Below are 27,785 nucleotides of genomic sequence, written 5' to 3'. Positions count from 1 at the left end.
GAGGGAGAAGCAGACTCCCCACTGAGCAAGGAGCCCGACGCGGGACTTGATCCCAGGACCGAGATCACAACCTGACCGTAGGCAGACGCTTCACCGATTGAGCCCGCAGGTGCCCCTGGATGAAACTCTTGAGTTCTGTGGTGTTCTAAGTTCCTCGGTGTGGACATGAAGGAAAGATTCCACACTTCATTTGATTTTTTTGAAGACTTTACTTTTACGTAAACTCTACAGCCATCGTGAGACTCGAACCCACAACCGTGAGATCGAGAGTCGCACGCTTCGCCGACTGGGCCAGCCAGGTGCCCCCCCCCCCAACCCCGACCCAGTGTAGTTAATTATAAAGATGAGTTTCCGAGACTTTTCTATTTGAGAGGTGCGCTCTCAGAAGGATCTGCCTGGCGGGTAACGATGTCATGGCCGTGTGTGGACGGCCAGCCCGTGGAAGAGGCGGCGGTGTCGTCCAGCTCTTCACAGCGCCGGGCGGGGTGCGTGGTCAGCTGAGGGAACGACCGTCATGGGATGGCGTCTCTGGGTCAAGCCTGTATTTGGCCCTTCCCCCATCAAATATGTGCTGGGGGCACTGCGGGGGGGAGGGCAAGGCCGCCCCCCCCCCCCACGCCCCGTCCTCGGGCGGCTGCCTCCCTCCCGGCACGTGGCTTTGTTCTCAGGCCCAGCTCCTCTGGGAACAGTGGGCCCTGGAGTTGGGAGGGGAGAAGCCCATCTGCAAACTGAGGGGTCTTGGGGAAGCCTGGGTGCTGGCAGGGGGAGTGGGGTTGGGGGCGGTCTTTACCTGTTCCCCCCAATGGGAAGGTCGACACCCTCTTTGTGGTCCCCCAAAACCTGTAGCCCTCCCTCCCAGGCCCTGGAAGCCCCCCGACACCCGTCCCAGGCACCCGAAGCCCCCTGGCTCTCCCTCCCAGACCCCTCCCCCAAGCCCCTGACCCTCCCTCCTGGCTCCCCACCTCATGCCCCTAACTCTGCCTCCTAGGTCCCAGTAATCCCGACTCTCCCTCCCAGGCCACCCCAGGCCCTTGACTCTCCCTCCTAGGCCCCTCCCCCAGCCCCTGACCCTCCCTCCTAGCTCCCCACCCCATGCCCTCGACTCTGCCTCCAGGCTCCAGCCCCCCCCCCCCTCCCTCCCAGGCCCCGAGGCCCCCAACCCTCTGTTGCAGGCCCCTTGGAAGCCCCAGTCACCTTTTCATCAAGACCCCACTTGGCTAGGCATTCACAGTGGATGGCAGGATCCTGCAGTCTCCAGGCCTTGGGGTGGGGCCTTTGGGACAGGATGGGGATATTAGGTGGGGGGTAGTGGTGCCAGAGGGAGAGTGAGGGACCAGAGGCCTGACCCACACTTACTCCTTCCTTGTCTCTCCTGCACAGGGAAGAATTGGGGTGGAGTGGTCAGAGCCCGGAGAGGGGACCTGGGAAGAAGTGGGCAGCCCTGGCGTAGGGCCCAGGCAGAGAGCATGGCTGAGGGGGCTCAGGGCAGAGCAGGGAGCACACCCAGGGGCAAGTGGACTGGGCTGGACCTCGGGGACTAGGGTGGCCCACGCAGGATGCTCCCCTGCCCCCTGGGGTCTGTTCGGAGACCCCGTAGGAGCAAATCCCTCAGGGGCTGAGCTGAGTGAAGCAGAAAGGCTGGCAGGTCTCCTGGCCCGGTTAGCCCTCCCAGAGGTGGTGGCTGTCCTGATGCTCCAGCCATGCCTGGGTCGTCCTGTAGCCTGCCCCGCCCACTGGACCAGCCTCGGACGGTGCTGCAGGACCTCATGCCTGGCCTGGATGGTGCTGCAGGACCCCACACCTGCCCCGGCCACTGGACCAGCCCCGGACAGTGCTGCAGGACCTCATGCCTGGCTTGGACGGTGCTGTTGTCTGCCACGCTGGCCAGACAGTGCTGGGGGACCTCATGCTCCCCCCACTTGGCCTCACTGGCCCAGACGGTGCTGTGCGGGACCTCATGCTGTCCCCGTCCACTGTGTGGGCCCAACAGGGCCAGGGGACCTCGTGTCAGCTCCACTCAGCCCTTGGGGCCCCTGTGGGCAGAGCAGGTAAGGCCGTCCCAGCACACAGCCCGCCCTTGGGGTGCTGTCGTCCAGTCCCGTCTGTTGATACCCCAGGACCCTGCGCACGTGAGCGTCCTGGGGCACTGGATCAGATGACCACACGTGCTGGCTTCAGAGCACACGGATTTATTCTCGTAATGGTTCCGGAAGCCAGGACACTGATGTGGGTCTCACTGGGCAGAAGTGAGGCGCTGGGAGCTCCTGGTGAGAACCCGGCTTCTGCACTCGCTGGGCTCCCTGCCTTCCTCAACTCCTCTGTCTTCCACACCAGCACGGCAGCGAGCTTCGTTTCCCTGACTCAACCTCTGCTCTGTCCTCACATCTCAGACTCTGAGTAAGGAGAATGCTCTCCAGTCTTTAGAAAAGACACACCCCGCTACCTGCCCCAAGGCAGGCTACAGATCTCTTTTTTAATCCCCGAATGCTGAAACCTGGAATCACTCACAAAACACCACTGTAAGGGTGAACGCGGATCGAAGGGGCAAATGAAGTAAGACGTTTTCCACGGCGGCAACAGAGAGGCCTCTCAGGGCAGCGTTCCCTCCAGAAAACAGGCAACTCGGGGTCTCCCTGACACATGCTCGAATGTCTTTAAAAGCGGAGGGGACTGGCGTCCAGTTCTGCGCCCCAGGATGTGTGTCCTGGGACCACTGGTGAAGACAGTCCAGGTCTGTGACAAGCTGTATCTGTCAGGCCGTGGGAAAGGTGAGGTCCCTCCTGTGTCTGCCGCATCCGAGCGGGCTGCCCGCGAGCGCGGAGCAACCCGGTTTTGTGCTGATTCAATGACATACTGTGGTTTCTCCTCGACCCGCGCAGAGAGGCTTCTGGGTGGCGGGGAGACAGCCACCACTTGCAGGACGCTCCGCGGGGAACCGCGAGGCTTGGCAGCTGTGAGTGTGTGACATACAGCAGACGGGGAGACCCCAACTGGCTCCCTCGCGGCCACCGTGGGCAGGATCTCCTGCAGGGCGGCCCACACGCGGAAGAACCAGGAAGGCCGGTTTACAAACAGGAGCAGAGCTTTGAATATCTTGTAGCCGAAACCCTGCGGGCGGGAAGTCCGCTCCAACGAGGCATGCACGACCGCCAGGAAGCAGAACCGCTGCGTCAGCCTGCAGCCTGACCTTTGACCTCCAGATGGGGGAGGCAGCGGCCAGCCCTTCCACCCAGAGCAGTCACAGAGGCGGCCGGCAGGAGGCCCGGAGGTGGCGGCCGCTTCGGGGACCCGCTGAACCGGCAAACAGTCCGCTCACTCAGGGAAGAGCTTCCTGAACTTGCCGTAGGCGGAGCTGCTGATGACGACCCTGACGTCGGCCACGCCAGCCTCGGGAACCACGTCTACCGCCTGCACTGTGGCCTCCCGATGCAGCCAGCTGAGGACACGAGGGAGGGCGGCGTTTATAAGGACCCGGGACGGGGCGTGTTCACAGGAACTATTTCGCCCAGAGCGTGCTCCGTGCCTGGGCTACACATGACCTTGTCGTCACTGCCCATGGCCCTGGAATGCCTGCGATGCCCACAGACAGCTGGCGCCCGCATGTGGGGTGATTAACCCAGATTCGCGGCAGGCGACCCCAGAAACGACACGGCTCCTCTGCGTGCTGGCGCTCTGCCTGTTCCGCGGCCTTTCCTGCACCTGCACACCCTGCACGGCCCCCGCGCCCGCCAGGCCAGCCCCACACACCTAGGCCAGCCCCACACACCTGAGCTGCGCACCAGCCAGCCGGACCCGGAGCGTGAGGACCTGTCTCCCCGTGGCTCTCAGAACAGCGTCTTCCAGCCGGGCTTTCAGCTCCTGGAGCCCGTGTCCCAGGAGGGCAGACACGGCTACGGCCTGTGGTCCTGTGGGGCTATACCTGTGAGGGGGCAGCCAGCAGACCCTGCTCAGCCTCGGGAACATGGGGTGAGGGTCCCCCAGGGTCCCCCGCCCATGGGGCCCCAACTGTGACTGCCTGCACGTGTCAGGAAAGGATATGGCCCTGCTGGACACACAGGAAACCATGATGAGGTTAGAGTGAAATATGGGGTCTGTGGGGGCGAGGGGATTCAGAACACACCACCCCAAAGTATGCTGCCTTGGTGGCCTGCTGATTCTTGTGCGTTAAGGCCCTTCACAGCAGGCAGGTGGGAGAAGGTCACTCTGACCTCCCCTTTTCTTCCTGAAAGCAGGGGAGGACGCGGCAGGGGAGGACGCGGCAGGGGAAGCTGCCTCCAGTGCCCGGAGGAAAGCAGCCTCCTCTGTTATCACCCAGGTCGAGGCCCCCCTCATGCAGGGGCATCACCCGTCCTCGCCGGGAAGGAGGCTCCAGGGCTGTGGGGCAGTGGACAGGCTGGGGGTCCACTCACCCGGGCACTAGGTCCACCTTGTTGTGAACTTCCAGCACAGAATCCAGGAGCGGGACGGGCAGGCACAGGCCGTGCAGGGCGGACAGAACGCTGGCTTTCTGTAGCTCCGTCTCGGGGTGGCTCACATCTCTCACGTGGACGATCAGATCCTGAGGACAAGACAAGCCACGTGGTGGGGACAGGGGTGGGACAGGGCACCGCAACCCCCACACAGGACCCGCCCCGGACAGGGTCTGTGACGGGCACCGCACGCCCCAGTGGGAGTGCACTCCGTGGCCACGGTGAGATGCATGAGACCTGGGGGCGGTAGCTCCTGAAACCAGAGCTGGCCCGCGGCCCACCCAGTGCCCCTTGTGCAGGGTCCCGCCCTGGCCAGGCTGCTCCCCTTGACTTGGCCAAGGGCCCTGGGCGTCTCAAACCCCACAGGGTCCTGCTACACACCTGTGCGCTCACTACCACTTTCAGAGTCTGAGTTACTTTGAATTTTAAAGAATCCCTTTTGCCTGATTTTAAATGGTTTAGAGGTAGAGGTCTGATGCCGACCTGGGAAAACGTAGAGGAGCTTTAAAAAAGGAAGAGCGGCCTGCAATTCTGCCCCTGGAAACAGACAGGCCGTTTACGTTTCAAGATGTTCACTTCCAGGTTTTAAATGCACTTAAAATTTTAAAAAAGATATGCATTTTATTTCAGAAATATTTTAGTTTTGGAAAACGCGAACGGTGAGGTGGTGACAGAGGGGCCCCGTGGCCCAGACTCGGCTTCTGCCGCCGCCGCCGCCGTTCCCAGGAGCACACCACGAACTGGGTGACGCCGGTGTGCTCCTGTGACTACGCTCCAGGTCTGTCTGGAGTCACTCGTCTGTGCTGGGACACCGTCCAGGACATGTGTTACATCCGTCTCTCACCTCTCCTTGGCTCCTCTGAACCCTGACCGTGTTGAGCACCGTGTGGGCGTTTTGTGGGATGCCCTTCGGCTGGGGTTTGGTTTCCCCCGTGTGGACACGAGGTTTGGGGTTTTGGTGGAAGCCCCGAGAGCATGTGCCCTTGAGTCACATCACCCACAGCTACACACAAAGGCAGACCTTAGGGCCAAGCGGCAGTCGTCATAGGCCTCCCCGCAAAGCCACTCCACCTCCTTCCAGGTTTTGGAAGACATCACTAGGAAGGGCTTGCTCTCAGGGTGCGTTGGCGCCAGCTTCATGAGGGGGCGGTATGTGAGTCCCAGGGTTCTGTCATGTATGAGGAGACCTGGCCTCTGAGTTGTGTTGTGTATGAGGGGTAACTCAGGTCCCAGCGCTGTGTCATGTAGGAGGGAATCCGGCCCCCACGTTGTGTTGTGTGTGAGGGGACCTGGTCCCCAGGTTGTGTCACGTGTGAGGGGACCTGGTTCCCGGGATTATGTCGTGAATGAGGGGATCCAGTCCTCGGGGCTGTGTTGTGTGTGAGGGGACCTGGTTCCCGGGGTTATGTCGTGAATGAGAGGATCCAGTCGTCGGGTTGTGTCGTGTGTGAGGGGACCCGGTCCCTGGGTTGTGTCACGTGTGAAGGGACCTGGTTCCCAGGGTGACATCGTGAATGAGGGGATCTAGTCCTGGGGGTTGTGTTGTGTGTGAGGGGACCCGGTCCCTGGGTTGTGTCATGCGTGAGGGGACCTGGTTCCCAGGCTTATGTTGTGAATGAGAGGATCCAGTCCTTGGAGTTGTGTCATGAGTGAGGGAAACTGATCCTTGGGTTGTGTCATGTGTGAGGCGACCTGGTTCCCGAGGTTACATAGTGAATGAGAGGATCTAGTCCTCGGGGCTGTGTTGTGTGTGAGGGGACCTGGTCCCCGGGTTATGTCGTGAATGAGAGGATCCAGTCGTCGGGTTGTGTCGTGTGTGAGGGGACCCGGTCCCTGGGTTGTGTCACGTGTGAAGGGACCTGGTTCCCAGGGTGACATCGTGAATGAGGGGATCTAGTCCTGGGGGTTGTGTTGTGTGTGAGGGGACCCGGTCCCTGGGTTGTGTCATGCGTGAGGGGACCTGGTTCCCAGGCTTATGTTGTGAATGAGAGGATCCAGTCCTTGGGGTTGTGTCATGAGTGAGGGAAACTGATCCTTGGGTTGTGTCATGTGTGAGGCGACCTGGTTCCCGAGGTTACATAGTGAATGAGAGGATCTAGTCCTCGGGGTTGTGTTGTGTGTGGGGGGACCTGGTTCCCGGGGTTATGTCATGAATGAGGGGATCTAGTCTCGGGTTGTGTCGTGTGTGACGGGACCTGGTCCCTGGGTTGTGTCGTGAACGAAGGCATCTGGCCCCCGTGTTGTGTCATGTGTGAGGGGACCTGGTTCCTGAGGTTATGTTGTGAATGAGGGCATCTGGCCCCCATGCTGTGTCATGAGTGACAAGACCTGGTCCCCAGGGTTTTGTCATGAATGAGGGGACCCAGTCCCCATGCTGTGTCATGTGCGAGGGGTCCCATTCCCAGGTTGTGTCATGTGTGAGGGGACCCAGTCCCTGGGTCGTGCCATGAGTGAGGGGACTCAGTCCCCGGGTTGTGTCCTGTGTGAGGGGATCCAGTCCCAAGTTATGCAGGTGTTTTAAGGAATTCAGCCCCTGGGATCATCACACACTCACTGAATGAGCCACGTCTTCCAGGGTGGCGGAGAAGGACTCAATCAGGCTGTGGGGCAGCTGGGAGAGGAAGCCGATGGTGTCCATGTAAATGACAGCCATGCAGGAGGGCAGCCACCCAGCATGGGCTGTGACGTCCAGTGTCGCAAACAGCTGATCCCGAGGCTGCACAGCGTCATCGCCTGTCAGGGCCTTAATCAGCGTGGTTTTTCCTAAAAGGTGGGTCACAGGGGACACACTGCATGAAAGGCCCCCTCCCCCGTGCCCCACTGTCTACGGCAGCACCTTGGGTGGATCCATGTCCAACCCACATGCCTCTGGCAGAGGGGTGGCCAAGGTCTGTAAGATCTCTGAGCTCCTAGGTCTCTGCAGGACCCGCGGGATGCCCTGTGTGGTCAACAGTACGATGCTGCTATCCCTGTCCTGCAGGTGGGTCAAGAGGGTCAGGGCCTGGGGTATGAGTGCCTCTATACAGGACAGTGAGGTGTAGACAGGGTGGTGATGTGTGTGAATGTGAGAGGGTGGGGTGGGCACCCGTGCAGATGAGGGTAATGGTGTAGACAGGGTGGTGATGTGTGTGAATGTGACAGGGTGGGGTGGGCACCCGTGCAGATGAGGGTAATGGTGTAGACAGGGTGGTGATGTGTGTGAATGTGACAGGGTGGGGTGGGCACCCGTGCAGATGAGGGTAATGGTGTAGACAGGGTGGTGATGTGTGTGAATGTGACAGGGTGGGGTGGGCACCCGTGCGGATGAGGGTAATGGTGTAGACAGGGTGGTGATGTGTGTGAATGTGAGAGGGTGGGGTGGGCACCCGTGCGGATGAGGGTAATGGTGTAGACAGGGTGGTGATGTGTGTGAATGTGAGAGGGTGGGTGGGCACCCGTGCAGATGAGGGTAATGGTGTAGACAGGGGTGATGGTAGAGTGCGGGTGTCCGTGTAGACAGGGTGATGGTGGAGTGGGGGGTGTGTGTCTGTGTAGACGGGGTGATGGTGGAGTAGGGCTGTGTGTGCTGTGTGTGTGAGAGTCAGGTGTCTGTGTAGACAGGGATGGTGCTTGAGTGGGGGCAGGTACACTGTGTGTGAAGTGGCGTGGGCATCTGTGTAGACGGGGGTGATGGTGTTGATGGATGTGCCGGTGTAGACAGTCAGGAGCCGTGTGTGTCTGCAATGGCCCCCAGAGCACGTCCCCTCCACAGCCTTCCGACAAGCTGGACCGGCGTCTGCACCAAGCACCGTGTTCAGGGGCCACACCACTACTGGGCTAGCCCGTGGAGGTCACTGGTGGCCACTGGCTTAAGCCTGCTCTAAGGTGGATCAGGAGGGGCTTAACCTGCCGTGGGGTGACCTCACAGGTGTGCTCGGCACACGGGTGCCAGGACGGACTCCTCCTCTTCTCCTCCACTGAGCCTCGGGGATCCCAGTAGACCCAAGGGTAACCTGTCAGCCACGGACGAAACCCTGTACTCGCCGCCCGACACGGCCACGTGTTTCCCACCAGGTGTGAACTGTGTCTATGCAAACAGAATTCTCTAACCCTAGGTGTACCCCCAGCTTTCCGTTCCAGGCTTTGTGGGAAGTCCCCTCCCTCCTTTGGACGTGGGCAGCCAGCTCCCAGAGGACAGGGAGCTGGTGGTGTCACGCTGGTATTCGGAGCGCACTCGGGAGGACTGGACCTTACGGCGGCAAAGCACACGCTTGTGGGGTCAATCTCGGTGGTGAAGAAGTGAGCCAAGGGTCCCGTGAGCTCAGGGCTTCAGTTTAAAGGAAATCCAAGGGATGTGCACCCTGCGTACGATCACGCAGACTGCACGCGTGAAGCCGAACGTTGACAGGCACCGTGAAGTCTTACGGGACGCAGCCCGAATTGTCTTTCTTCTTCTACAGGCAGGTCTACTGTACGTGAGCTTAAAAACGCCAGTTTTTCCTACTTCTGAGTTTAAAAAGTAAGAGACGGGAGTCCAGTCCACTGTCCAGCGCCCGATAACCACACTAGTGACCCGACAGGGTGCTGGCTGTGGGCACTGCGACACCCCGGGGTACCAGCCACGCTCTGCACCTGTTCTCATCATGCTGGCCCTCTGAGTACCACGGTCTTGTGGCATTCGCAAGCGGGCTCTCCCCAAATACGCGAGCCCAACGAGGGGGTATGGGCGGGACAGGGCACCCTACTTCCCGCGCCCGCACGTGCTCTCACCGCAGTTTGTGTATCCCACCACGGAGATCACGGGAAACTCCTGTCGCCTCCGCTGTCTCCCCAGGAGACGCCTTTTCTTCCTCAGTCTCTCCAGGGCCTTCCGAATCTTCATCTCCTTTTCCTTGAAGAGGCGCTGTTGCACCTGCATGAAAGATTCCCCTAAAAACACCGAAGACAGTGACTCAGCGAGCTGATGTGGCGAGTGGATGTGTCCCCGCGGGGGATGTGGACCGCTATCTTCTCGCTGGGATCCCCTGGCCTACTCTCCCACGAGGCCACTGCCTCAACACCTTCCCATCTGCACGATGGTTCCACCCAGCAGAAGGTGGCCTCATCCGCGGACTTCTGCCCTCTGAGGTCAGCTGGCCTCCCCTTTATTCGGGAGGAAGGGGGAGCCTCGGAAGGACAGCCCCGTGACATCCACAGCCGACTGAGTGGTGCCCTGAAGACATCCTGACCCCCAGGACCTGTGAATGGGACCTCATTTCGGAATGGGGTCTTGGCACATACGACTGGTCAAGGATCTGAGACGAGACCATCCTGGATCAGGGTGGCCCTAAATCCAAAGGCAAATGTCCGTATAACAGACGGAAGGAAACACAGAGGAGAAGCCACATGAAGATGGAGGTAGAGGTGGGAGGAACGTGGCCACCAGCCCAGGGACGCCTGGAGCCCAGAAGCTGGAAGAGGCAGGGGGGGAACCTTTCCCTGGAGCCTCGGGAGGGAGCACAGTGTCCCTTGCCCCCTGCCCATCTCAGCACCCCTGCCCCACCTGGATCTCAGACTCTTGTGTCCAGAGCTGAGAGAATAGATTCCTGTGGTTTTTAAGTCCCCGGTGTGTGGTGTGTGGTCCTTTGTTACAGCTGCCCCAGGGGACCACCTAGATCTCTTAGTTTGTTTGACTGTGACCACATACAAGGCCCACTTGCAGCCCTCGCCCCACCGGGATCTTTCAGCAATGTCGAAAGTGAATGCTCTGACACCCCTCCCCACCCAACGCCCTGTGACAAGACCTCACACGTTACCTGACCCCATGATGTAGCGTGAGCCCCCTCCTCGTCCATCCGGGCGGGCCATGCTGCTTTTCAGGTGGGACCTGCCATGGAAAGGGGGCATCTCAGCAGACAGGAGCAGATACACATCCTATCCAGTGAGAGCACCCTCTCACCAGAGGGTGAGAACTCTGGGTGGAGAGAACAAGGTGGGGCGGCCTTCCCTCCTGGCTGGGCCTTCGCCACCGCGGACGAAGGGCCCCATGGTGGGGTGACGTGCCTAACCAGGAGGACATGCCGTGGCAGGTGTGCTGCTTGGACGTGGCACCTGACAAGCCAAGCTGTCCGGGAGGGCGTGGCCAGCCCTGCATTCCGTCTTCACTACGCTCCCAGTAACGGTCAAGTCAAACACAACCATGACAAGAGGTTCTGCTGTCTCTGCGGCAGCTGGTGGTGTGCCCATACCTGAGAAGCGGGAGCTCCGCCAGCGCCACCTGCAGCCGTGCCTCCTTGGTCCGGGCGTTGCAGCGGAAGATGTGAAGGACAACCGTGAATCGGTCGAACACCTGCACGCCCCAGGCGGCTTCCAGTTCCTTCTGGAAAGGGAGAGAGATGGAGTGAAGACACCTGCAGCGGTTCCTCGGCTGAAGGGGGCGAATGTGATGCTGTCCCCGATCCCGTGTCTTAGGCTGTCCCGTCTCCGCGGGATGTGGACCCAACTCCCCCTGCCCACGGAGGGTGGAAAACACAGCAAGACTCCCGAATACCTTGGTGGGCGTGGCCAGCCTCTCCACGTTCAGAAAGACTGCCGTGATTTCTGGTGCCCCTCTGATTTTCTCTAGCGAGAAGAGACGGTCCCCTCAGGTGTCTGTGCTCCGTGGTGTCCATCATGGGACTGACCCTGAGCGTCGGTTGGCTGCGTTCATCGGACACCCTCGACTCTCTGTACGCATATCATGGGAGTCGGGTGTGCAGGACAGGGGTCCCCCCGCAGGAGTGTGGGTCTCGCACACACATGGCGGTCGCACAACCCCATGGGGACTGAATGGGGTCTAAGAGCTGGGGTGACAGAGACGGGTGGTGTGTACCCGCTCTCAGCATACCTGCAGGGCTCAGCCTGCTGGTCTGTACTGTGAGCTGGATGTCCTTTGGGGCTGGAGACCCTCGGGGGTCCGTGGAAGGTGGGGTTCACACCCAGCACCCTGTCTGGGGGCTGCGGGGCCGCGGGGTCGCGGGGCCGGTTTCCACCCTACTCCTAACTGCCCGACAGCACCAGCAGGCACAGGGCAAGTTGTGAGAAGGGCACGGTGGGCTTTTCGATGTCTGATCCAAGTTCCCGTGAGGCCGCCTCTACCCGGCCCAGATGGAGAGCCCAACTGTTGCTGTTTCCCTCAGGAGGAAGGCAGGAAGGGAGGGGCACGAGGACCCACCTGTCAGATGCTCCAAGGTCCCTTTCCCGAAGATGAGCTTCCCATCTGGTGCTTTGCTGGGCACCACCATCGTCTCCGCCACTGACCAGCCGTCCAGTGTGTGGACTAGTGCTTCCGCCTCCGCCACCTGCCACTCAGCTTCGGGGAGACACGGGGCCTGGGTGAGGGGCGCGTCCCTGTGGCTCGGCCCTGGGCCCCATCCAGCCCTGCCTGGCCTGTGTTCCTCGGCTGGGATGGCTTCCTGCCGTCTGCGCAGAGGTCGTGAGAAAGCACCCAGCTAGGCATTTGTTCCAAGACACAGCTATGCTGTTCCAGCCACAGACTGAGAGAAGGGGAGGACAAGGCCAGGGGAACGCAAGCACGGACCCTCCTTACGTGGGAACTGGGGGCTCGGCAGTGCACGGGACGTGTGCTCCGTAGTCTGCCGTGATCCGGCAGACAGCACGTCTTGCGTGGCAGCCCCTGAGGGCCCAGGGAACCCACTGCATTCCCCACAGGGTGGGCAAGGAGTGGGTGTCCCCAGAGCCTGGTGCCAATGCAGCACAGGAAAGACAGCACCCGCCCAGGACAGACAGGATGACGCATGGGGCCTTGGTGCCAGCCCTGAGCAGGAGGCAGCCTGGGGAAGCTTCCAAGAGCATGCCCAGACGTGGGCGGGGGGGGGGGGGGTCCCAAGGAGGGGCTGGTCACAGAAGCTGAGGGCACGGAGGGCTGGGGCCTTGAGCAGAGGTTGTCCTGACAGCATTCCCGAGCAGGGAGGCAGTGCAGGGCCCCCTGAGACGCTGTGCTCTCCCACCGCCCCACGAGGCTGCCCCCCCCACCAGCACGGTGTCACAGAGTAGCCATCCCCTCCAAACAGCACAGCCCCTGCTGCATTATCCCCACTCCAGCAACTGGATGCTACGGTCTTTGGGCCAGCCTTGCTGAGCAGTGGCAAACGTTAAGTCCCTGAATCATCCTCAGAGCTCAGGCACAGGGAGGAAACTGAGGCTGGGAGGGGAGGTAATAAGGGCGGTGGCAATCCGAAGCCATGGGGAGAGGCCCCAAGCTCTGCTTGGTGGAGGACGGGGTCCCCCATCCTCTGGGCTGAAGGGAAACACAGTCTCCTGAGCTTTGACTCCTGATGGGCCTTGTGGGTCCTCCTCACCTCCACCCTTCTAGTTGCTCAGATCAGGTGCGTGGGGCCACCCCCCCACCAACTTCTCTCCTTCAACGTTAGGCATAGCGCATCAGCAAACCCCATAGGCACTGCCTTTCCCGACCTCCATGGTGGGGGGCGGGGGGCACAGCTCAATCGTGATCACCCCTGCGGCTTCCCAGAGCCCCTGCTGGGGACGTGAGCCTTCTGCAGACGCCCACAGCCATAAGCCTGAGGATGTGGTCAACACGCCACATGGAACCCCCCAACCCTCGGGCTGGGTACCCACTTGGTGGGAGCGAGCACTGAGAAACACTGTGGGGTCCGCAGTTCAGAGGCAGAGGCTGGCTCACGGCTGGGACTACGGAACACGACCCCTGCCCGCACCTCAGCACCGCTCCATCGGTTACGCGTCTTCAGCTCAGGTCACGGTCCCGGGGTCCTGGGATCCAGTCCCATCAGGCTCCCTGCTCAGCAGGAAGTCTGCTTCTCCCTCTGCCCCTCCCCCTGCCTGTGCACGCTCACGCTCTCTCTCTCTCTCTCTCTCTCTCTGTGAAATAAATAAATAAACCTTTGAAAAAACACAAATGACTATGATTGGTATGGGCTCTGACGGATAAAGCAGAAAGCATGCAAAAACAGACGGGCAGTGTAAGCAGACAGATGGAAAGCCGAAGAAAGAACGGAACACAAAGGCCAGCGGTTAGAAACACTCTAACGGAACTGGAGAGTTCCTCTGATGGGCTATGAGCGGGGCGGGCAAGGCCGAGGCACGAGTCCCTCAGCTTGCAGACAGGGCGAGAGTGACAACTGCAAACGTCTGCCCTGGGAACGAACGATGTTGTCGAGCGTGTGAAGAGTCAGGCCACGGACTGGAGTGAAACATTTGTAAAAAAAAAACAAAACAAAACATCTGAGTTATCCACAACGTACGAAGAGCTCTTGAGGCCCACAATGGTTCGGAGACCGAACTCACACTTCACCACAGAACACACGGAGACGGCAAATAGCCTAGGAAGAGATGCTCCGCGAGATCGCTCACTGGGGAAACGCGTGCGAATTTCCATGAGAGCCTGGTACGCACTGACGAGACCGGTCCCAAACGCGCCACGTGGACAGCAGCTAATGCTGGCCAGGATACGGTACAACAAGATCTCTCCGCATTGATGATGGGACTGCAAAGCCACGCAGCCCCTTGGAAAGCAGTTTCCTGGTTTCTTCCTTCCTTCCTCCCTCCCTCCCTCCCTCTCTTTCTTTTTAAATTAATTATTTTGACACAGAGAGAAAACACGAGTAGGAGAGGGAGAAGGAGAAGCAGACTCTCCATGTGGCAGGGAGCCGGACGCTGGATTAGATCCCAGGACCCTGAGATCGTGAACTGAGATGAAGGCAGACACTTCACCGAAGGAGCCCCCCAGGTGCCCCCAGACAACAGAATATTACCAGCACTGCACACAAATGAGCTGTCAAGCCACAAAAAGTCACGCAGGAACCTTAGAGGCACGTTACTGAGTGAAAGCAGCTGGTCCGCAAAGGCCGCAGGTGCACGACTCTAACTGTGACCTGGAGAAGGCAGGACGGTGCACGCGGTAGACACACGCGTGGTTGCCAGGAGGGGGTGGGGGGAAGCAGGAACAGGTGGGGCCCTGAGACGCCTCCGTTTAACAGTGTAATGGGGGATGCCTGGCACTGCACCTTGTCCAGACCCACAGGACATCTAACACACAGAGATAAACCGTGTTGAAGCCGCAGGCTCTGGGTGATGGCGTGCTCACGGGGGTTCCTGGATGGTAACACATCTCTGGATCGGGGTGGGGAGGCTCAACCCCGAGGCTGAGCGGTGGGACAGGTGGTCCATGGGAAACCTCTGTGCCGTGTCCTTGATTTTGCTGTGAAACCACAGCCTTAGAATGAATGGCGCCCCCACCGTACTGGGTTACTCCCTTGCTCAGAGCCAGCGTACCTGTGCAAATGACACTCAGCACGGGGCTCACACTGGTGTCTGTGAGACCCCCAGGGCCCCGGCTCTCAGGGCCCCCACCTGCCCACAGCCTGCCAGCTGGCCTGCTGGGGCACCGCGGTCCCTGGAGGACCCCTCTCTGCACTCTCCGGAGGACTGACCCTCCTACCGTGGGGTGTGGTCCTCCCAGGCCGTCCAGCACCGTTGGCTTGAGATGGCCAGAGGCTCTCACCCCTCGTCACCCGTCTGCAGCACTCAGCCCAGGTGGTGGCTGTCTGCCTTGTGTGCGAGCCGAGCCCCGAGCCTGGCACAGGCTGCTCCCACACAGGTGGATGCCGCCTGTCCCAGCAAGGTGGCCCGGAGCCAAGCCCCGAGCCTGCGTCACGGCGGCCACGGCACCGGCTGCTCCCGCACGGGTGGATGCTGCCTGTCCCAGGAAGGTGGCCAGGCAGGGGCGGGCGGCCCAGGGTTTGCAGTGTCTGTGGTGAAGCGCATGTGTGGTGAGCATTGCCGTGCACAAGCTGGAGTCTCGGGCGAGCACTGAACTGGGCACGTGGGTCAGTGACACAGGTAAGGATCCGTAGCACGCACGCACACACAGACTCTGCGCACTGGCTCTAGACATGTCCCACACTCCATTCCTAAAGGATGGGAACAGGGCGGGACACAGCCCTGACAAGCTGCAGGGGACAGGAGGGCCTCGCCAGGGAGCAGCCCCAGGGGAGGGGGCCCAGGCAGTAGGGGGGTGGGGCTGCTTCCAGCGGCCCAGGGCAGGTTGTGTGTGTGTGGGGGGGGGGGGGGGGGGATGGCGGCGCCCCGCCCCTCCCCTCCGAGGCCCCGCCTCCGAACCTCCACACCCTTCCACCCCCGCCCCCGGCAGTCCCGCCTCCGAGTCCCCGGCCCCGCCCCCAGGGTCCCACCTTGAGTTCCAGCCCTCGAAGCCCCGCCCCCGAGTCTCCACCCCCTCCGGCAGTCCCGCCTCTGACTCCCCGGCCCCGCCCCCAGAGTCCCAGCACTCGGAAGCCCCGCCCCAAGCACCAGTCCTCGAAGCCCCGCCCCTCCGAGGCCCCGCCTCTCCATGACCCCCGCCCAGCCCGCAGCGGCGCTCCGGGTCACCTCGGGTCAGCTGCGGCTTCCCCGGTCCCTGCTTGACCTCAGGGTGAATCAGGCACACGCGCTGGGTCCCCACCGGCAGCAAAGGGTCCCTCCTCAGTAGCTCCTCCTCCTCTTCTTCCTCCTCCGCATCTTCTGGCTCCTCCTCCTCCTCTCCCGCTCGGCTTCTCGGGCCATTAGCCCGTGGGCCCCGTCCTCCACTTCCTCGCCCCTTGAGGCCCCCGGACCCAAAGGCGGCGAGCGCGCGATTGGGGCACGCCGGCAGCCACGGCGCAGCTCTCGGAGCCCCGCGGCCGCGAACCACGCGAGACAGCCAGGGCCCGGGGCGGACGGCGGCCCGCAGGGCCCACATCCCGCGATCGCCCGCACGCAATGGGGCGGAGCTTCGGGGGCGTGCTCCCGTGCAGACTCCCCATTGGCCGCCGGGTGTCACGTGCTCGCCGCCGCCTGATTGGCGGGCGCGGTTGCGGGCGGGCAGGGCTTGGGATGCTGCCGCCGGGGACGAGCTTCGCTTCCGCGGGGCCTGCTCTCGGCGGACGCCCGCGCCAGGTAGTGCAGCCAGCGGGGCCAGGCGCCGGCATCCGCCCCGGGGCAGGCGCTTCCCCACACGCGTCCCTCTGCGGCCTCCGCGCGGGATCGGGGTCTGCTCCTGGGGGTCTGTTCCCGTCCCCGGGGGTCCCACGTCCTGCCTTGGGGGGGTCCGAGTGCCGCCGCGGGGGGTCCGAGTGCCTTCCCGGGGGTCCCACAGCTGCCTTGGGGGTCCGAGTGCCGCCCCGGGGGGTCCCACATCCTGCTTTGGGGGTCCGAGTGCCGCCCCGGGGGTCCCACATCCGTCCTGCGGGTCCGAGCGCTGCCCCGTGGGTCCCACATCCTGCCTTGAGGGTCCGAATGCTGTCCCGGGGGTCCCACATCCTGCCTGTGGGTCAAGTGCTGCCCCGGGGGATCCTGTACACCGCCTTGGGGGTCGGAGTGCTGCCCCGGGGGTCCCACATCCTGCTTTGGGGGTCCGACTGCTGCCCGGGGGGGGGGCACATCCTGCCTTGCAGGTCCGAGTGCCTCCCTGGGGGGGTCCTGAACGCTGCCTTGGGGATCTCAGTGCTGCTGGGGGCGGGTCTCACATCCTGCCTTGGGGGTCCGAGTCTGCGGGGGGCGGGTGTGTGTCCCACATCTTGCCTTGCACGTCTGAGTGCTGCCTGGGGCTGGAGGGGGGGTTCCCACATCCTGCCTTAGGGGTCTGAGTGCTTCCTCAGAGAGTCCACTTCCTGCCTTGCAGGTCCGAGTACAGCCCCAGGGGTCCAGAACCCTGCTTTGAGGGTCCGAGTGCTCCTCCAGCGGTCCACATCCTACCTTGGGAGTCCAAGCTCATTCCAGGGATTCCCGAACTCTGCCTTGCAGGTCCCAAATGCCCCCAGAGATCCCATATACTGCTTTGGGGGTGTGAGTGCAGCCCTGGGGATCCCAGGACACTTCCTTGGGGGCATCTGACCTGTTCCCCGGGGGTCCTGAAGCCTGTAGGATCTGGAGCCTGGTGGGGGAGTGGGGGGCTCCTGAACACTGCTTGTAGGTTCTGAATGTAGCCTGGGGGGGTCGTGAAGTATGTGTTGGTAATCCAAGTGTGGCATGTGGGGTTCAGGCACTGGGGTTTGAACCAGCCGTGGGGGTCCTAAACTCTGCCTTGGAGATTCTGGTCCGGCTCCAGGGGTTCCAAAGTCTGCATCAGTAGCCTGCAGTGTGGCCCAGGGGCTCCAGACCCTACACTGTGGGGGAGGGAGGCAAAGGGAGCACCAGGAGTCCTGAACCCTGCCGTGGGAGTCCTCTCTCATCCCTGGGGCTCTGGAACCTTGCCTTGGGGGGTCCTAGCCAGTCCTTAGGAGTCTGGAAGTTTTCATGGCATGTCTGAGTTTGGGCATCCCCGGTGCTGGTTGGGGGTCTGAATCCTGCCTGGGGGGGTTCTGAAGTCTGTGCTGGTAGCCTGAGTGTGGCCGCAGAGGTCCCAGGACCTCCTTGGAGATCACAGCCTGGCTGGTGAATGTGGTGTGGAGTCCACTGGGTGCAGCAGGGATTGGGGGGTGGGCTGGTTCCGAAGGAGCATCCCTCCTGTTCAGACTGTGATCAGTTCTGTTCTCCAGGAAAAATCCCAAACAGCATGGTGTTGCAAGCTGTCACTAGGGGGTTCTTGTTTTCACAGAGCCGCAGTTTTAATTGAAATGTTCCTTTTTAAGTGTGTGCAGAAAGCTGTGGTCTTTCTGATGTTTAGAGAGAGGATGTGACAGCTCCTCGTTCTGACACATGCAGTGAGGGAAATGCCAGAGGATTACAGGGGGACGTAGCCCAGGAAAGCAACTCAGTTGCTATGTAGGATGGGTGTGGGGGATGAAAAGCAGCGTTTGAGATGGTGTTACTAGCGGGATCCGTCCTAGGCACAGCCCGAGCAAAATGTGACCAAGTTGAGCAGAATTAAATGGAGACGTCGATCGTTTGTGTTAAAGAAAATGGGCAAACTCAGATTGTCGTCCCACTCAGATTGTTGCCCGTGAAGCCCTGGACGGGCCATTGTTCCTGGATGCCATTTCCTGGTGGGTGGAGTGAGAGACTGGATTAAAACTTGCAGGAATGAATGCTCAAGTGTGTGCGTTCTGGGCGGTGTATATCCTTCCGTGTTTGGCCCCCCGCTGGCCCTCTGTTCCGTCGCATGGCTCGAGACTGCCAGGCACAGGGAATGTGGATGAGTGAGCCCATGGAAATACCACTGGGTCTGATGTCCCCGCGAGGGTGTCTTTGGAGGGCCTGGGTCTGAGATGCTGGGGTGGCGCCTGTGTGCAGAGGGAGGCTGGCTGGAGCTCGCATGGCCACCCGCCGCGAAGCTGTTACGCCACCTGGCGTAGGATGCGGGCAGGTTCCCTCATGCAAGCCTTCCCTCCTCTCCAGGGGAGTGCAGTCTTACTTGAGGGGAGAAGAGAAGAGCTGCCGGAGCTCATGTTTCCAGGGCTGTGTCGGGCACCGGGCTCTCCGTGGGACACATACACCTCTCCCCGTTCTCCTCCGCTTGCTGTCCGGGCTGGATCCCCGGCACTGTGCCCCGGAGCCTGCCTTCCCAGCGGTTTCTAGGGGCGGGTGGGGGAGGGACGCGGCGAGGATTAACGCCAGATAATGAGGTAACGCATTTTTTTACGGCTTTACTATTGATGGTGTGTCTTATGGCTGCGGACAGAGGGTAGACGGTTTCCTCTTAAGTAAGTTGAGAATCCTACCACCTTACCTTCACGCAGATGGAGAGCTCTCTGGAAGCAGTGTCTCCTGATTATTATACACAGTGCAGACATGGTGCTGGGGCTGTGGGAAAGATGGGGAAGACAGGTGAAGACAGGTCCCCCCGGGTAGATGCGCTGTGTACGGAACACGAGGGGCTCCACGCCAGTGTGGAGGGAAGCACTCGCGTTTTGGCTCGGTTTTGAAAGTATTCCATTGTCTGGATGGTCAAATATCCGTGGTTTGTAAAGTGCGTGGTGGATGGCGTGGTGAGATGCATCATGAGGGGAGAGACCCCAAACCACGCATAGCGGGTTAGAATCAAGGAGAGCCGGGGGTGTAGGATTGAGCCCTCTGCCTCCGCACACATGGACCACGCTGAGACCGTGCTTTCTGTAAGCGGAGCCACTCCCAATTCCTGGGCATTGTCTCGGTTTTGTTGCTTTCTTCCCTCTGCTGACAACCGTTTAACAGCGTCCAGGGGCAGACGATGTACTCAGCGTCCCCCGTGTTTGGAAGCGTGTGTACCCTTGAGAGAGACGAGCGTGTGGGGGTGGCTTGCAGATCCCAGGGCTTCATGCCGCGATCTGACTTTTCTTGTGTCTTAGTGGACGGTCTCGCCGAGAGGGGGTGAAAGCCGTGTCGGTGTGCGGCGGCCGTGGCCGGGACGGTGTGTCGGTAAGTGCTTGTGCTCAGGGAGCTCGCGGCCAGCTTTCTATACGCTTGTTACGTGGGCCTAACGTGCATGTTTCCCTCTGAGAAAGAAAAGTGCCGTGTTTGTGTGGACGAGGACGTGGACAGAAGAACACAGAAGGAAATACAAGTCACCCGCGTGTGACCATATAGCGGTCACTGAAGATTTTGGTGTATATTGGTGCAGTCTTTTTGTTTTTCCTTTTTTTTTTTTTTTTTAAAGTAATCTCTACACCCAACGTGGGGCTTGAACTCACAACCTGAGATCAAGGGTGGCGTGCTGTACGAACTGAGCCAGCCAGGCACCCCTCTTCCACTCCTTTTATATACATGCACATACGTGTACATATGTTCTTGCGTATCTGTACACACGCATGTGTGTGTAGATATATGTCCCAACATTTAATTAAAAGTGGGTTCACATTACATATATTATAAAATTTTAAGCTTCGGGGGTGCCCGGCCGGCTCAGTTGGTAGAGCACGTGCCTCTTGATCTTAAGGTCATGAGTTCGAGCCCCACGTGGGGCGTGGAGTCTCCTAAAAAAAGCAGAAACAAACGAAAAAGGAAAAAAACCCTGAAGCTTGAAAGGGATACGGAGTGTACTGTGAGTGAGTGTGCAGCCGTGTGATCTGCTGGCTGCTTGGTCGTGGAGTTAATCATAATCCCTTACGTGACCTGGCCGGTTCCGTGACTATGGGGTGTGACGACTATGTCGTGAGAGGACTGTTTGTCACCGCTCCTGATTTCAGGGTGAAACTAGTGAACAGCAGCCCGACTGTAGTCTGGGGGCGTTGCACGGGCGCTGCCGTGTGGGGGGTTACTCCTTGTGGCCGCAGAATGCGTGAGAAGCTATGAAGTCCGCTCTGTGGCCCACATGTGGGCACGTACGGAAATATGCCTCTGTTCCTCGCGGGTGAACGCAGTGGCGGGTAGATGTACATTTAACATTTTACGAGACCGCCAAGCTGCTTTCCCACGTGGTTGTACCGTTTCACATTCCTGTGGGCAGGTGGGAGAATTCCCGCCGCTCCCTGTCCCCCCGCCCCAGCACCTGTCAGCATGTTTGATCTTAGCTGTTCAAATGGTGGTGGCTTGGTTTCAGTCTGTATCTCCCTAGTGCCTAATGAACTCAGCATTCTTCCCTGTGCTTACTGTCCCATCTGTGTATATTTTCTGGTGACGAGTCTGTTGGAATCTTTCGAGGGTCGTTTTTATTGACTTGTTTGTTTTCTTGTTGCGTTTCAAGAGTTCTTTATAAAATATTGGTGAAGGCCCTTTATTAGATTACGTGGTTTGCGAGTATTTTCTACCAGACACTGGCTTCTGTTTTCATTCTGTTTTTTTTTTTTTTTTTTTTTAAGATTTTATTTATTTATTTGGGACAGAGGCGAGGGGCACAAGCAGGGGGAGCAGCAGGCAGAGGGAGAAGCAGTGTGGACACTGATCAGGGAGCCCAACGCAGGGCTCGATCCCAGGACCCTGGGATCATGTCCTGGGCCGAAGACGGATGCTTAACCTACTGAGCCACCCAGGTGCCCCTTCATTCTGTTAACAGTGTATTTTACAAGAGCAAAAGTTTTGAGTTTTGATAGAGTCCATTTATCAATTATTTCTTTTGTGGATTACACGTTTAGTGATGGATCTAAGCATTTTAACCCTAGATCGCAAAATTTTTCTCCCATTTTTCTTGTAAGAGTTTTACGGTTTTACATCTTAACTTTTAGGTCCTTGACTGATTTTTATGTGAGCTGAAAGATGTGGGTCAGAGCTCATTGTTTTGCATGTGGACGCCCAGTTGTTCAGTACCATTTTTAAGCAGACTATCCTTTATCCATCGAGTTTCTTTTGCAATCTTATAAAAAGCCAGTTGACCATAGTTAAGTGGTTCTAGTTCTGGACTTTGTCCTGTTCCTCTGATCTATGAGACTATCCTTTTGCCAGGACCACACAGTCTGGATTACTATAGTTATTTTTTTTTAAGATTTTATTAATTTATTTGACAGAGAGAGAGACAGCCAGCCAGTGAGAGAGGGAACACAAGCAGGGGGAGTGGGAGAGGAAGAAGCAGGCTCCCAGCCAAGGAGTCTGATGTGGGGCTCGATCCCTGATCGCCGGGATCACGTCCTGAGCCAAAGGCAAACGCTTAATGACTGAGCCACCCAGGCGCCCCTGAATTACTATAGTTTTATACTAAGATTTGAAATTAGATGGTGTGAATCCTCCAACTTTGTTGTTTTTGAAAATTGTTTGGACTGTCCTCGTTCCTTTTTCTCTCCATATAAATTTTAGAATCAGCTTGCTAATATCTAGAAAAACTTATGCTTGGATGTTGATTGGGATTTTGCTGAATCTGTAGATCATGTTGGGTTGTGTTCACATTGTAATACTCTGAAGTCTTCCAGTCCATGAACATGGGATGCTTTTCCATTTATCTATATCTTCTTTAATTTCTTGTAGCAATCTTTTGTACTTTTCATCATCCAGGTCTTTCACCATCTTGGTTAAGTTAATTCCTATGTATTTTATTCTTCTTGATGCTACTGTCGTTGGAATTGTTTTTGTAATTTCCTTTTCAGATTGCTCCTTATTGGTGTGTAGAAATGCCGCTGATTTTTGGGTGTTGGCTTTGTATCCTGCGACTTTACGCGATTCATGTATTAGTTCCCAGAGTCTGTGTGGGTGTGTCTAGAATTGTTAGGGTCTCTACATGTAAAATCATGTCATCTGTAGAACAGTTTGACTCTTTCCTTTCCAATTCTGATGTTTTTCTCTCTTTCTCTGTTGCTCTGTGTGGTTGCCCTGGCTTGAATTTCCATTACTGCGTTAAGTGGAAGTGGCACAAATGAACATTCTTGCCTTGTTCCTCATCGTAGATGAAGCCTTTCTGCCTCTCACCATTGCGCGTGATATTCACTGTGGGTTTTTCATAGATGGCTTTGGTTACATTGAGATAATTTCCTCCCCTTCTTAGTTGGTTCTTTGTCTGTCTGTGTGTGTATCATGAAAGGGTATTGAATTTTGTCAGATACTTTTTCTCAATCAGTTGAGTTGATCTTGTGATATTTTTCCTTAATTCCATTGATGTGATGCCTTACGTTGGTCAGTTTTTGTATGTTGAACCAACCTTCTACTTCAGAAGTAAGTCCTGTGTGGTCATGGTGTATAGTCCTCTAACATGCTGCTAAGTTCTGTTTGCTGGTATTTTGTTGAGGATTTTCACATCAGTGTTCATGAAGAATATTGGTCTGTAGTTTCCTTGTAGTGTCTCTGTCTGGCTTTGGAATCAGGGTAATAATTCTGGCTCCCTGGAATGCGTTGGGAAGTGTTCCCTCCTCTTCAGTGTTTGGAGAAGTTTGGGAAGGATTGGTATTAGTTCTCCTTAAAACCTTTGGTAGAATTCCTCGGTGACACTTTCAGGTGAATTCAGGGCTTCTCTTCTCAGGAGATTTTGATTACCGATTCAATCTCCTACTAGTTATATGTGTATTCAGATTTTTCACTTCTGTGTGACTTACTCTTGGTAGGGTTTGTGTTTCTAGAAATTTGTCCATTTCATATAGGTTATCCCATTTGTTGGTGTGCAGTTGGTCACAAGACTCTCTTCTAATCCTATTTCTATGGAATCTGTAGTAATGCCCCCACTTTCATTTCTGATTTTTATAATATGAGTCTTCACTCTTTTGTCCATAGTTCATCTAAGCTGAAGTTTTCTTAATTCTGTTATGTTTTGGAAGAACCAACTTTTGGTTTCATTGGTTTTCTCTGTTGTCTATTATCTGTTGTGTTTATCTCAGTTCTATTTCTTTTTTAGTTCCTTCCATCTGCTACCTTTGGATTCCATTTGTCCTTTTTCTCGTTCCTCAAGGCGTATACTTGCATTGTTGATCGGGGATCTTTCTTGGTTTTCAGGGTTGGCACTTACAGCTACAAATTTCCTATTAGCACTGCGTTCCCAGTGTCCCATTAGTTTTAGTTGTGCTGTGTTTTTGTTTTCATTTTCCCTAAGTATTTTCTAATTGCCCTCTCTGATCCACTCATTTTTTTAAAAAAGATTTTATTTATTTCAGAGAGACTGAGAGAGAGAGACAGAGGGAGAAGGAGCAGAGGAAGGGGCAGAGGGAGAGGGAGAAGCAGACACTCCAGTGAGCAGGGAGCCTGACATGGGGCTTGATCCCAGGACTCTGGGATCATGACCTGAACTGAAGGCAGACGCTTAACTGACTATGCCACCCAGGTGCCCGAGATCCACTTGTTCTTCAGTAGTATGTGTTTTAATTTCCACAGTTTTGTGGATTTTCCAGTTTTCCTTCTGTTACTGATTTCTAACTTCATTTCATTGTGGTCAGAGACGATACTTTGTATGTTAACTACTGAGTGGAAGGTGTGTGCTATTGCTGGGTGGGGGGTTTAGTATCTATGTCTTAGATCTAGTTGGTTTGTTAAGTCCTTTTTGTCCTCACTTGTCTTCTGTCTGGTTGTTCTATCCCTTATCGAGAGTGGGGTATTGAAGTTGCCCTCTGTTGTACGTAGCATGGTCCATTTCACCATTCCATTCCATGAACATGGTATAGCTCACTGTTTCCGAAGGTCTTATTTGATTTTTTTCATCAAACTCTTGTAGCGTTCAGGACACAGACCCTACATGTATTTTGTTAGGTTGATATCTAAGTATTTCATTTTTGAGGAGCTGTTGTATTTGGTACTTTTTTTTCTTAATTTCCACGTGCAGTTTTTACTGCTTGTTTATAGAAATATGATTGATTCTGTGATAGTGACCTTGTATTCTGTGGCCTTGCTAAATTCACTGTTGAGTTTGAGGAGATAGTTCGATACGTCCTCTGGGACTTTCTACATAGCCAATCCTGTCATTCTCAAATAGAGGTAATTTTACACCTTCTTTCCCAATCGGGTGACTTTCATTTCCTTCTCCTGTTCGCTGCATGGAGTAGGACTTCGAATGCATTGTGGAGTAGAAGTAGTCGGCCTTGCTGCGTTCTTGGCCCAGTGTGAATGCAGGTGTGGAACAAGCATCCAGTCCTGGGTGGGGAGGGAGACTCTGGCCTCTAGTGCTGATTAGTGCCTCACGTGGTGCTGCTGGCCACACAGAGCACTTTATACCTTCTGTCTCTACTTGTCTTCTTAGCCTCTGAGAACTGGGTTAAAATCTAAAGCCATGAAAGGCATTTTCTGTAGCGTATGGAGGATAGGAAAGAGGGAGCAGTGGACGTAGTTCAAGGTGGAGTAAATGGCAAACCAGTTCATGCTACGTCCCAGGGATAACAGGTACCAATAGCCAAACCTGAGACTTTCTTACTTGAAATCATTATACACTTGCCGAAGAGTTCCGAAAACAGTACAGAAAGTGAATGTCTTCCTGTCATCCTGATGCCTCACGTGAGTATCACACCACGTGTGCGTGATCTCACAGTCTCTGTGCATACGTGTACATTTGCAAATTCATCTTCCCGAAGACACTTGAGAGTGCATTCCTGAGGCAAGGCCTTTAATGACACACGTGTCAATGTGGGGTTCCTACAGGCGGGACCAGGTGTGCGTTGCAGTGGGGTTACTGGTGGCAGTGAGCCAGCCTGGCCTAGCCCTAGAGCCCTCCGACGTTCTCGGTCATGAAGACCGTGTCGTAGAGGCCCACAGTGTAAGGGTGTAGGGGTGTGGTGCTAACATGGGCACTTGTCCTGCAGACCCTCTCTGCCCCAGGATGGCCCTCGAGGACTCACAGTGTCAGCGTGCCCTTGGTGGGCCATAGTTTAGTGGGCAGGGGGGCATTGAGTCAGGGCAGGCATGGCCCTGGTTCTCTCACTGCATCCGTGTTGGTCCTCGTGCAGTAGTTGCAGCCCACTAGGGAAGGTCACACTGCTATTGGGCAGGTGTGCCCGTGAGTGATCCTCAGGTTCCCCTGTCTGCATATGTGGCCCCAGCTTCTGCCAGCACCCCCAGGTTTCACTGTCTCCATGACTCCCAGGTTTGCCACCTTTGTGCATGACCCCAGGTTCTTTTGTGACTCCCTCGTTCTGCTGTGTGCACCCGTGACCCCTGGTTCTGGGCTACCCTCCTTGTGCCCCATGAGGCTGTGGTGGTCACAGCCCTGCTTCTGCTGGGCCATTGGGCCCCACGAGCCCCTAGAGACAGGGATAGCTGGCTCACCTGTCCCACAGGACTGACTTCCCCTGACCTTGCTGGTCACTGGCCCGAGCTCCCCATCTCCATCCTGGGCTCTGATCAGTGGAGTGATGGGTACCCCATAGCCCTGAGACACAGCCCTCGGGATTGGGTTCAGAACGGCTTGCTGTTCCCTGGACACTGGTGGTCATGGCTGTGGCTGCAGCAAGTGGACTGGGTGTGTCAGGCTGGGACGGGGGCATGGGTGGGGAGATGGATGAGGACACGGGCACCATGGAGGTTGGTGTATGAGCACTCAGCTGAGGGCCTGGCGAGAATCAGAGGCTCTGGCTAAGGCCTCTGTCCTGCAGCCACAGTGGGTGACTCGGGGTGGCTGCCTTCCTTGCCCCGGGGCCCCTGGTGGTAATGGGCAGTTGTAGCGGCTACTTCCTGGCCGTGCCTCCTCAGTCCGGCAGTGAAGGGGTCCCGTCATTAAGCTGGCCTCCAGGTATCAGCGTTTCCTGGCTCTTCACATGCCACTTTCTGGTTGTAGATGCAGGAAGGACCCTCGGGGGGCCGGGATGCCGGTAGGAGTGGACCCCGACGGCGAGGCCGGCGTTCCTGCGGGAGGCTCAGGAATCAGGCTGGCCAGTTCATCTCCGTGGTGACCGTCTTTGAGGTGATGGCCAGGAGGAGGAGCTCCATACTGGTACTGACCACTGCTGGGAGGGATCACGGGCTGGGTGGGTTGTGAAGTGCTTCTCTGCATCAGGCTAGGCGCTGGCCTGCTGGCACATGGATCCTGGAGGCTGTCATCCCTTCACGGCCTGCCCGTCGAACCACAAGCCCACTAGGGCCCAACGGGACCACCAGGGCACTTCCCCTCCCCGTCCTGAGACACGGCGTCGCCTCCCTTGTCCTCAGGCTCAGTGTCCCCTCCACATCCTCAGACACGGCATCCCGCCCCGTCCTGAGACACGGCATCCCCTCCCCCATCCACAGACACAGCATCCTCTTCCCCATCCACAGACACAGCATCCCCTCCCCATCCTTAGACATGGCGTCCCCTCCCTTGTCCTCAGGCTCAGTGTCCCCTCCACATCCTGAGACATGGCATCCCTCCCCGTCCTGAGACATGGCATTCCCTCCCCCATCCACAGACATGGCATCCCCTCCCCATCCTGACACAAGGCGTTCCCTCCTCTGTCCTGACACACTGCGTCCCCTCGCCATCCTCAGACATGGCGTCCCCTTACTTGTCCTCTGGCTAGTGTCCCCTCCCTGCTCTGTGGCGTTGATGCCTCCTGCCCCAGGGGGCTGGGGTCTGTCCCGCACCCTCCCTTCCAGGTGCCCCGCAGCGCAACCCCTCCTGGGGCTGGGAACCCCGCCTCCCTGCCCAGAGACTCAGGTGAGCAGACACGGCTTCTGGCTGGTGCAGGGAAGGCTGTGTGGAGCCCGGACCTGTTGGATATGAAAGCCGTGAGGATGTGATGGTGGGTGGGGCACTGCTGCGGGGTCTCTCCTGAATTGCCAGGTGTCTGTGCAGCTGTGTTGGTCTTGACAGTGGATTCCCAGGACAGCGCCCCCTGTGCCGGCCCTGTACCACGGCGGTGCAGCCCTGCGTGTGGGGGCTGCTGCACCCTCCTCGCCCTCCCCCGGGACATGGGGCTTCCGGTGTGGGGGGGCAGCCCGGTCAAGTCCTCCTCTGGTTTTAGGCGCAGGGAGCACCCTCGGGGGGCCAGGATACCAGCGGGCCGGGCAACCGCCGGCGAGGGCGGCCGCCACGGAAGCACCGCAAGAGGAAAGTGGCCATCACCACGGAGGTGACCCTCTTTGAGATGGTCGCCCTGGGGAAGAACTCCGTGCAGGTAC

At 57.8% G+C, this 27,785-nt stretch overlaps 2 protein-coding genes across 4 annotated transcripts in view; one reads left to right on the top strand and one right to left on the bottom strand.

Moving 5' to 3' along the window:
* Window positions 1-189: 189 nt before the first annotated feature.
* LOC125280874 (putative GTP-binding protein 6) lies at window positions 190-16,238 on the bottom strand. 3 transcript variants are annotated; one of them, XM_048215323.2, is made up of 11 exons: window positions 15,855-16,231; window positions 11,641-11,778; window positions 10,978-11,048; window positions 10,676-10,806; window positions 10,244-10,314; window positions 9,219-9,377; window positions 7,024-7,232; window positions 4,410-4,558; window positions 3,767-3,919; window positions 1,195-1,273; window positions 190-497 (listed from the first exon to the last, which is right to left on the bottom strand). In XM_048215323.2, the coding sequence occupies exons 1-11, from the start codon at window positions 16,201-16,203 to the stop codon at window positions 363-365; spliced, it is 1,644 nt and encodes a 547-aa protein (XP_048071280.1). In that variant the 5' UTR covers window positions 16,204-16,231; the 3' UTR covers window positions 190-362. The 3 variants fall into 3 exon arrangements, with proteins under 3 accessions (XP_048071280.1, XP_057165912.1, XP_048071281.1); XM_057309929.1 differs by having other exon boundaries at window positions 411-551; XM_048215324.2 differs by lacking the exons at window positions 190-497; window positions 1,195-1,273 and adding an exon at window positions 2,174-3,436 and having other exon boundaries at window positions 15,855-16,238.
* The window catches only part of LOC125281560 (cohesin subunit SA-1-like), a gene marked incomplete at its 3' end in the record, with an annotated part of 24,548 nt that continues 12,986 nt past the window's right edge, over window positions 16,224-27,785 (top strand). The window contains exons 1-3 of the mRNA XM_057309928.1: window positions 16,224-16,400; window positions 26,467-26,622; window positions 27,629-27,781. Of these exons, the coding sequence (XP_057165911.1) occupies window positions 16,224-16,400; window positions 26,467-26,622; window positions 27,629-27,781 (486 nt within the window). The remainder of the gene's footprint in view (window positions 16,401-26,466; window positions 26,623-27,628; window positions 27,782-27,785) is intronic.

The sequence above is a fragment of the Ursus arctos genome, unplaced genomic scaffold (assembly GCF_023065955.2).
Source record: "Ursus arctos isolate Adak ecotype North America unplaced genomic scaffold, UrsArc2.0 scaffold_97, whole genome shotgun sequence".
Taxonomy (NCBI): domain Eukaryota; kingdom Metazoa; phylum Chordata; class Mammalia; order Carnivora; family Ursidae; genus Ursus; species Ursus arctos.
Note: the sequence above shows the minus strand (reverse complement) of the source record. Positions and strands in the feature narration are given on the sequence as shown.